The sequence below is a fragment of the Cynoglossus semilaevis genome, chromosome Z (assembly GCF_000523025.1).
Source record: "Cynoglossus semilaevis isolate Cse_v1.0 chromosome Z, Cse_v1.0, whole genome shotgun sequence".
In the NCBI taxonomy this organism is placed as follows: domain Eukaryota; kingdom Metazoa; phylum Chordata; class Actinopteri; order Pleuronectiformes; family Cynoglossidae; genus Cynoglossus; species Cynoglossus semilaevis.
In genome coordinates this window covers 7993333-8004136 of record NC_024328.1, presented here as the reverse complement: position 1 = coordinate 8004136, position 10804 = coordinate 7993333, and the positions used below count along the sequence as shown (strand labels likewise).

At 35.7% G+C, this 10804-nt stretch overlaps 1 protein-coding gene across 1 annotated transcript; it reads left to right on the top strand.

Moving 5' to 3' along the window:
• The first annotated feature begins 202 nt into the window (after positions 1–202).
• On the top strand, positions 203–9707 carry LOC103397599 (LIM/homeobox protein Lhx6-like). The gene is made up of 8 exons (XM_017042981.1): positions 203–422; positions 847–975; positions 1210–1331; positions 3099–3319; positions 5149–5249; positions 6280–6375; positions 7854–8025; positions 9199–9707. The coding sequence occupies exons 1-8, from the start codon at positions 420–422 to the stop codon at positions 9279–9281; spliced, it is 927 nt and encodes a 308-aa protein (XP_016898470.1). The 5' UTR covers positions 203–419; the 3' UTR covers positions 9282–9707.
• Positions 9708–10804: the final 1097 nt, after the last annotated feature.

The window sequence follows — 10804 nt, the reverse complement described above, 5'->3', positions numbered from 1 at the left end:
TCGATTTTCGAGGATACATCTATTGAAATTAGGATGTTCCGCCAGCTCCTCTCTCCTACTCTGCTGTCATTTTCTTGATTGACACGTGAAATTGACACTCGGCTCCGCTCTTTTCAAAAAAAGCGTTTCAATCCGCCGCTAATTGCACTTATAGTGCCATCCATTCTTTGGCAGCGCGTGTGATTGCATGGCAATACGGAGCCACATTGCGCACGATCGATCATGCAGTTGTTGTCTTTTCTTTCTTTTTTATCTAATTGCATCAAAATCTCCTTTGTCAGCAGGGTTTAAATGCAGGAGAACAGGAGTTATTCCTCGTTTTGAAGCGGATATGCAGTAGCGTGGGTCGGAGCAGAGATGCGTACCGCGCAGAGCGAACTCCATCTTCTCTGCAAATAGGCAGCGTCCAAGAGCCGAAAATGGTGAGTCACGCAACATCTGGAGCAGTTTGGTTTTCACCCTCTGGAGTTCCTTCCTTTTCTCAGGTTTTCCTCACTCCTTCACTCTCTCAATTTCCAAACTTTTTCCGCCCCCGGATCTGGAGGTTTGGAGCAGCGGACTGTGTCGACTGTCTGATCGGAAGGGTTTAGTGCATGACATGAAAACAACAAAAAAACAAACAAAAAAAACACTGAAACTGATTTTAAATGCTTTGAACCAGCTAATTCTAATTTAGGTGATATTTAAATGTGAAGTTGTTTAAGTAACTGTGAGCAAATGTTCCAGATTGAGGCGTTTTAAACCACATCTTTGTTTGTTTACTGTACCCGCGAAAGATAGTTAATTAATTAAGACAGAATGTCCCGGTACATCGATTTAAAAACTGTATTTGTTTCTTTACCACAGTCTAAGTCGGAGGTGAAGAAGGAGTCGGGTGATTCCAGTCCCTCGGAGGCCTCCTGTCTCTATTCTCCTGCGGCCAAGAACCAGTGCGCCAGCTGCGGCTTGGAGATCCACGACCGATATCTGCTCAAGGTAAGGAGAAAAAAAAATTAAAAAGAAAGAAAGAAAGAAAGATCAGAAACATATAAAAAGTGATTGTTTAAATTTGACTTTTTTTTTCTTCCGTTGACGTTTTGGGAAATTCAGTGTAACTGTTTTAGGGAAATACGTTTTATACGAACCTCATCTTCTTAGCGGAGACTCGAAACAGTACTTTAAAAAAATAATTATTATATCTGTATTTATACTGTTACTGTTTGTCCACAGGTGAACAACCTGAACTGGCACCTGGGCTGTTTGGAGTGTTCCGTGTGCAGAGTGTCTCTGAGCCAACACAGCAGCTGCTACGTGAAAAACAAAGAAATCTACTGCAAACTGGACTATTTCAGGTAAGACCGCTGTCTTTTATTAAAAATATATATTCATTATTTTTCCTTCATTCTAAAATCTGCAACATTTCGCTGATTCAAAACATACGTAAATACAGCGTAGTCCAAACAGCGTAAAATACATTTTAATATAATAGAGGTTAAGTATTTTTAAATGGATACTGTTATAATAAAGCACATTTAAGGTACATTTTCACGTATTTAAGTATTTTGGAATTTATTTATGCACATAATTGAATTAATTGTATAATTAATAGTTATTTGTTAAATATTATTTAATTTATTTGTAATCATTTTAATCCTAATGTATTGCGATGTGAAGATTTAGATTTGTTTTATTCTGGAAATATAATGTGCAAAAAATGATCACGTGATTCGGCACCAAATACAAACTTTAAATGGACATTTTGAAAACCGTGGTTGTTAATTTAATTTTATCTTCGCGCCTCAAACATTTTAGTCTACATGATTTATCACATATAAATATATGTGTTGAAATGATAGTCTGCCCAAACAGGACCAGACAAAAAAAAAATTAAATACAAATATCACCCACAGTCCGCTCGGGAGCTAAAGGCCAATTTCAAAAACGTAGCGTTGTTTACGGGGATGGTAGTTGTCACTAGGCAGTTTACAAAACCATTATAAAGCACAGGGTTGAATGTTAATTTTATTTTTGGCAGTTTTTACTGATTTTGATTCCGTAGTAAAGAAAAAGAAAAAGCAACAAAAGGATTTTTTTTTTTGGAACTGTGGTTTACAGTAGCTGTTGGAGCCTGTTTGTGTTTGTTAATATTTACTAATTATCACTGATGTCTTAGATAAAACACTCCAGTGATTTTTGTTGGAAAATGTGTATTCGTAAATGAAATAATAACAACAACAACAATTACTTGCGTCATGCTTTATTGTTATTTTTCCTCTTAAAAGGACTTTTGTTGACACAATTGATGCCATGTGGTACTACATAAACCTGCACTAATAAAAACTACATTCGATTAAACCCTTTAGGATTTTTTTTCTTTGAAATTACATAGCTACAGTAAGGTTTTACAGACTTGTTTTCAGAGAAATAAATATTTAAAAACCACCAAAGCTTGGTTCAAAGGTTTTGTTCAGTTAATGTGAGCATAAACAAGACGTCAACATGGGGTTTGCAACCCTAAGGGGTTCCGTGAAGGTGCTGCAGGAGGGTCATGAAGTCTGGATTAATTAGACTTTTTTGTTATATAAATGTTTCCCCTTCTATGTCCTCAGTGTACTTTGTATAATTTTAAGTATAAGATGTGATTATATAAATAGTTCAGTACTGATAATAACTATGTTTATACATAGCACAAGGTCCGGGAAAATAGAAAACATAATTTATACAACATATAGTAGGGGATGCTCCATCACCCGTGATCTTAATTAATTTTCTAATCTTAATTCTATTTTATTTAAAAAACAGTTAACTCCATAGAGGCGAAATGTGTTTGGTGAATCTATGTTTAAAAATAATATGGCCTTAAACCCTGCCATACAGTGCAGAATACTCCAGTAGTAAAGTCATCTGTGAAGTACTGTCTAACTGACAGTTACACAGACAATTTATGCTTGGAACATTTATTTTTTTTCATGAATTGATGGAAACCATTACCATGTATATAAAAATACTAGTTATTTACAGTACACCGGTCGTGAACTGTGTATCCACGTAAACACTCACAGACAGGTAGAGCACAGGTCGGCCTAACCTTCACCTGCCGTGTCTCTGCTCCCTCACAGTAGGTTTGGCACCAAGTGCGCTCAGTGTGGTCGGCAGGTGTACGCCAGCGACTGGGTACGACGAGCTCGGGGCAGCGTGTACCACCTGGCCTGTTTCGCCTGTTACTCCTGTAAGAGGCAGCTGTCGACCGGGGAGGAGTTCGGCCTGGTGGAGGACAGGGTGCTCTGCCGCAGTCACTATGACATCATGCTGGAAAACCTGCGCAGGGCAGCAGAAAACGGTAACACACGTGATGTGATCTCGACGTTGATGAAACCTGGGGTCTTGGTGGCAAAAAAGGGATCGGTTTGAGTTTGAGTTCTCAGCTGAAATAAACAGTTTAGGTTTGTTTTGGGTTTTTTTGTTTGTTTTATGCCAAATTCTTCCCTCACCAGCCTAATTGACAGACTAGTTTTTGTAGTATTTTTTAAAAATTATTCTGAAGATAAAATCTAAAACATAAAATACATGTATAGAACAAACGTCTCAAAATTAATTTTAGTTTTTAATGACAAAATATAGATATTGTTATTCTCTGATTTAAAAAAGTAATAAATATAAACAATTAAACATATTTTTTCAGTTTGTTTTTATTTATTTAGATTTCCTGCCCAGCCAATTCCATGCATATATATATATTTCATGCATATATATATTTACTATATATATAAATTACACATTTTCTTTACTGAATCAAAACCTGTGTTATTAGTTGCTTACTTTGCAAATATTTTATGTTTCTAGATCAATCCTGCAGAATTTTCACGTTGACATTCCAGTGAGTCACCAGAGACGGGTTCGTCTCTTTCCAAAAGATTCAACATTTTGACACACTTTTACTTATTACCCACCTAAACCCTGACAGTTTCCGCAATCATAAAACTTTATAACCTCATAAATGCTAACTTGAGTTAATTTTCTCCATGTACTTCTTTTATTGCTTGTCACCTTTAATAGACTTATGAATCATCTTAAACAGTTGTCAGGTCACTGCTATGACAACAAAGACCAAATTCCTGGAGACTGAGCCTCTGATTGATGCTCCCTTTATACACACTTTCTGTCACTGTTTACTCACAGGGGACTGTAACTCACTTAATGAATGACTTAAGAAACGTCAGATCCAATGATAAAGAAGATATTCCTGGGCCACTGCCTTATCCCTCCCCTGTACTGGAATAATCTGATTCTGGTTGAGGTTCTCTGGAATGGGACGAATGGATGTGATATTGCCCGTCTTTGACGTCAGTGATTAAATTTCTAACAAATATGAGGTTAAATTGTACAGACATAAATTATATGTGTACAAATACATCTGGGTGCCTGCCCACCTAGGCCAGTTGGATATCCAGTCTTGGTGTACGCCTCAGTAACAACTGTTAAAAATCATTTCGACAACCTTTGATCACTTCAGCTGCAGAAGTTTCCAGTTCTGCCTTCAGGTCTCCTTCTCTGCAGATTTTTCCACCCTGGCTCCCAGACCTCGTCAGAGTCCAGCTATTCACTGCAGTCATGTCACTCCATCACAGGACTGTACTTTAAGTCCTTATTAAGATAGAGATCTCAGGGCTTTGTACAGTTAACGTGACAATAAACAAGGACACGTCATCGAGCCGCGCTGTTTTCAATCTTTATTAGGAAGGAGCGCAGCTGAGGGCTTGGAGGGGCCGTGGGTGAGAATTAGAGTTTGAGTTTTGCCCGCTGAAGTGATTCCAAGGTTTGGTCTGAGAAAGAAAAACATTTCAGACATTAGAATGAGCTAAAACCTTTATATAAAACACACCAATGAAAACAAAATCAACACTAGCTTTAGTCTAACTCTGTTGGTTTTCCCGTTGTGTTCTGATGTGAAGGACTTTGCGCTCTGTCAGCACTCGCTGAATGATATGTAGGTCAGGTTGGTATAAATACGCCGGGCCGCGGTTTTGGCAAGAAAACATTTTAATTACTTGCCTTGTCTGCATGGTTTACAATACAGAGCTGTTGGGGCAGTCAGACCCAGTGTTGCAACGTGATAAGTGGATTTGGTATTTGGAGCTGAAGTGACGAAAGACGTCTTGTTGTCCACAGGGACAGGACTGACCCTGGAAGGAGCGCTGCCCTCTGACCAGGACTGTCAACCCAAACCAGCCAAGAGGGCACGGACGTCCTTCACTGCCGAGCAACTGCAGGTACTGTATTACACCTGTACTGTATGTACGAGTATATTAGTGTACTTACAGTGATGGACTAAAGAAAAGAAGCAGCGACATTAGGAGTTAATATATATATATATATGGCACTACAAACATATGTATATGAATATGAATGTATCTAAATATATATATACGTATAAATATATATATATACACACATATATTAATATGTATGAATATATGAATATGTCATGGCACTATAAACATATATGTATCTATCTATATATATTTTTATGTATATAGATAGATACATACATATATTGATATATATACATATATATGGCACTACAAATATACTTTATATATATGAATATATGTATCTATCTATATGTATGTATATTTATATATTTATATATGTATAAATATATATATAGATAGATAGAGAGATAGAGAGATAGATAGATAGATAGATAGATAGATAGATAGATAGATAGATAGATAGATAGATAGATAGATAGATAGATAGAAGATAGATAGCATGCATTTGCAAATTTTTTTTTCTCTTTTTTTAGTTCACTAATATATTGGCGTTATTTATCTATATATCGATATGTATAGATATGTATAGATAGATACATATATGTAATATATGTATCTATCTATTTATAGATATATATCTATTTATAGATAGATAGATAGTATGCATTTGCAAATGTTTTTTTCTCTTTTTTTAGTTCACTAATATATTGGCGTTATTTATCTATATATCGATATGTATAGATATGTATAGATAGATACATATATGTAATATATCTATCTATCTATTTATAGATAGATATCTATTTATAGATAGATAGATAGTATGCATTTGCAAATGTTTTTTTCTCTTTTTTTAGTTCACTAATATATTGGCGTTATTTTGATATTTTTTTTTATTTATACACATACATTCTAGGAACTTTAGCCTGAGGCACTAAAGTCACTACTGCCACTACGGTGTAGGCATGATGCAGCAGTATGTGGTGTTGTATATACATGCTGAGCGTAACGCCGTCTGTTCTGACAGGTGATGCAGTCTCAGTTCGCTCAGGACAACAACCCTGACGCTCAAACTTTACAGAAACTTTCAGAAATCACAGGCCTCAGCAGAAGAGTCATACAGGTGAGGACACCGTCATATGACACACAGGACAGCAGGGGGCAACATCGAAAGATTCACCAAGTAAACGCTACTAATGTAAAGTAACATTAGTAGCATACAAGTAAAGAAAGAAAAATAAACTTAATAAAATTCGTATTTAGTTTTAATCTAGTCAAGTAAATTTGAGATATTCATTTCAACTTTTTTTACTTTATGTCTTTTAGAACAGTGTTTCCCAAAAAAAAATTTCTGGGCACCCATATTTTAAAAGTCACAAACCTTCACGACCCAAGTCAATAGACATTATTCGTAACCTCCTGGGAAACATGATGCCAGATGACCCAAATATAAACTTTTGCGACCCACCTGAGGGTCGCGACCCAGTCTTTGGGAAACAACGATTTAGAATATTTTGACTTGTGTGTTCAGTTTTGTTTACAGACTAAATAACAAAGGGATGTAATTATTTACGAGTTGTTTGCTTAGTCTGTAGAAGTCAGTGTGGTGGGTAGTAACGAGTTACATTTACTTGAATACGTTTTTCAAAATAAAATACTTCTAGGAGTAGTTTTAAATCACTATACTTATACTTTTACTTGAGTAGATTTATGAAGAAGAAACAGTACTCTTACTGCACTACATTAGGCTATAGCTATTAGCTCGTTACTCATTACAGAGATACTGGATAAAGCTTTAGCCATCCAGTATCCAATTCACTATTCATCCGTGATCCAGTATCTCTACTTTTATTTTGTCAGAAAGAGACTTCCGCTCTTCTTCCCCTAAAACAAACAGATATTTCAGCATTCAGAAACTCAACTTCTAACCTCAGGGAATATGTTGTGGCAAGTTTGACCTTGAATCATTGTGTTTTTTATTGTTACTTTGTAAATATTTCATTTTCTATTGCAATACTTGAATTTACCTAAACATTATTTTAAGGCATTTAATTAATTCACTTTATTTTATTATGTATTGATAGGATAAACTCTCCTCTTTATAATTTTATCTATCTGATTGAATGCTGATCAAAAAATAAATAAGATAAATCAGTTACTCAACAGTTACTCAGTACTTGAGTAGTTTTTTTCATCAAGTACTTTTTTTACTCTTCCTCAAGTAATTATTTGGATGATTACTTTTTACTTTTACTTGAGTAATATTATTCTGAAGTAACAGTACTTTTACTTGAGTACAATTTTTGGCTACTTTACCTACCTCTGCATTTAAGACATAAAACATATGAACGACGGACATGACCAAATACAACTAAGAGGGGAGGAATTTATTGCAAAAATAGATAAAGTGCAATTGTGAATTTTAAATATTCTATACTTTCTTTAAATGCATGTGGTATAAAAGTATCTTTGAGTCCTGGTTGTATTTACTCAGTATCTCCCCTCCCCCAAAATAGAATGACATTAACTTTTCACTCTCTAACATGGTGAAGTGTTTACATTTTCCTCCAAGTGTTGACAATGATCTGTAATATTTACCAGGTTTGGTTTCAGAACTGCCGTGCCCGACACAAAAAGCAGCCGCTCCAGAACACTTTCTCCCAGAGTGCTCCTCTGTCCAGGATGCCGCCGTCACTTCCAGAGGATATCCACTATTCTCCGTTCAGCAGCCCCGAGCGACCACATCTACTGGCTCTGCACGGATACTTGGACAGTGAGTGTCAGTCTTTAATTCCATGGTGATTGTTTATCATTGACAACATGAAATTCAACACAGATAAAAACACAGTCTAGGATTATATTTTATGCTCTTGACATTTTTTGTTCAGCTCCCTGGTGCCAGCGGCTACTACGACTTTTGATTTTGTTCATTTGAATTTTCAATTTGTTTTTCACATTTTATAAAAAAAAAAACAAAACTTAAATTATTCTCCTTTTTTTGTTTATGTCTGACAGCTGGTGTTTTTCATAGTTATATCCGACAGAGAATGAAAATTAGATTTTTTAATAATACATTCATTTATTGTTATTGTATTTATTTCGGGCCACTTTTGCTAAAAATATTTATTTGACACTTTCTGGTAATTTAATTAATTTCTCAAATATCCTTTAATGCGAAATTGAAGAAAACCAGAATCTGAAGACAAAACACACAATGGCATTTTTGAAACTGAAAAAGTAAAAATGAATATAAGGTTTTTTTAGATGACTGTAGGAGTTAGAAGTAGAAAAGTAAGAGAAAATGAAAAATTGATTATCAAAGCATCATCCAACGCTTACACATTTTTATTTGTTATTTACAGGAACATGAATTAGAATCTGAAATGTTCACATAAAAAGTTTACAGGAAGTAAAAAACCTAATTAAAAAAAACCATCAGATTCAGATTACATTTCTTTATTCCGTTCTCATACAATGTCTTTTTGCATTTGACAGCAATGTGGCATATATTCAAATATTATATTATATATTAAATTAAAATCATGTTATTTTATTGTAAGTTAAATCAGCATCAGTCACTGTTTTTGTAGAGAAGATTATTTAATTATACGATTGTAGAAATAAATAAATAAATATAAATTCAATTCAATTCAATATTAAGTTTATTTATTTCTTTATGTCAATTTGCCAAAATACAAAGTACAAAAAACTGCATTTAAATCATGATAAATTCATTTCTTATATGGTATAAAACATAAATCTGAAATTAAAGGAGTTCAAATTCTAAATTGTTCAAATGTGAGGAGTTTATATTTGTAATTTTGAAATTTGTCGACAGCCATTCATCAAACCTTCATGTAAAACATCCGACTCTTGTGATGGGTCATTTGTCTGGAGCGAGCAAAACAGCGTAACACAAACTCACTCTCGTCTCTTCTCGCCACAGCTCATCCCTTCTCCGTACTGGCAGCTCCAGGACATTTGACCCACCCATCCATCTCTTTACCACAGCTTCCTATCAGCCGCTGACCTCCCGTCTCCACGTCTGTCCCTCCTTTTTGTGACCTAAAATAAGAAAAAAAAAGGAAAAAAAATGACAAATCTATTTTTTTAGCTCCCGTGGTACTGTTGTTGTGTCTGCACTGCTGTGGAGGAAAAAGAAGGAACAACCAGACAATCTGTTTCCAATCACTCCGCTCCTGAGCTTTGACACTGTAAAGTTATGACGGGGTTGTAGGATCAGCAGATTGTGGTCACGGGAGAGACACAGACTGCCTTCTAGAATTTTCTATACTTGTGTAAACAAACACCACTTAAATTTCATTTCACTTTATGTTTCTGTAAAAGGACAGAAGACACCACATCAGGTCCATTCCTTCATGTTAATCCCATCATGTACATCAGTGTTTCCCAACTTTTTTTCTGGGGACCCATAGTTTAAAAGTCACAAACCCTCACGACCCAAGTCAATAGAAATTATCCCTAAACTCCTGGGAAACATTATGAGAGACGACCACCCCAAAACAAAAAAATCTCTTGCGACCCACTTGAGAGTCTTTGGGAAACAATGATTTACATGACTTTTAATTTAATGAAGTTCAAAAAACTAGTGTTGTAGAAGTGTTACAGTAAAACCTCGATACTTCATCATTACTTGGAGCTGATGAGCACATTAAGCAGCTTGACTGTTGTTCGTTGTTGTGATGTTGTCTGGATATGGAAACTTATTTATTCAGAAGAAAAGCTTCACTTTTTAAAAGCACTTTCAAATGAACGTGTCTGAAACGGGAGGTGGGGGTGTGGGGTTGGGAGGGTAGGGGGGGACAGTGATTGTACAGTGTAAATACTGCTGCCGTTGAATTAAAGGCATCCAAAGTGTTACCAAGACTGAGTGTGTGTTCAAGTGTGTGTATCTACATTAAAATAAGGTCAAAATGTCAGAGGTCAAGTACCTGTTGTAACCTGTTATTGCACTGCCACACACATGCCATGTCCAATTTACCAGCTGTACTTTAGAGGAAATGTGATCAATTCTTCAGAGTGAACCATTTCACAGGTTAAAGTGCAACCATTGTGTTAGCGGTACGTTAGCGCTCACGAGGTCTTTTAACACAGATTATCCACAGTTTGTCGCATTGATTAGCAGCACTTAAGCAAACGTAAAAAAAAACCCACAAATTCGATGTCCCAGAATGCACGTCAATTTTGTGACTAGCCTTTCAGCATCCTAGAGAAGCCAGCATTTAAATTTTGGTCCCTAAAGTGTGACACTGCTGCTTTATGATAAAAGATACAGAGAGGTCTGTACTACCTGTAGTACGTGTCAAACTCAAGAAAAAAAGTAAATGGATATGACTGGAATTACTTTGAATGAAGTAAATTAAGTTAAAAGTTAAAATTAAGTACATTTTTAACCATGTCCCACTGTGGCCCGGTACCAAATGACCTATGGACTGGCACTGATCCTCGGACCGTGGGTTGGGGACCCCTGATCTTTCCAGTCTTCCATTTACAACCAGCCCTTCAAGGGGAACTGTATTGATGATGTGGAG

Coding starts and splice junctions, on each gene's coding strand:
- LOC103397599 (XM_017042981.1), top strand. Junction 976..1,209: donor ACGACCGATATCTGCTCAAG/GTAAGGAGAAAA, acceptor GTTTGTCCACAG/GTGAACAACCTGAACTGGCA. Junction 1,332..3,098: donor TGCAAACTGGACTATTTCAG/GTAAGACCGCTG, acceptor GCTCCCTCACAG/TAGGTTTGGCACCAAGTGCG.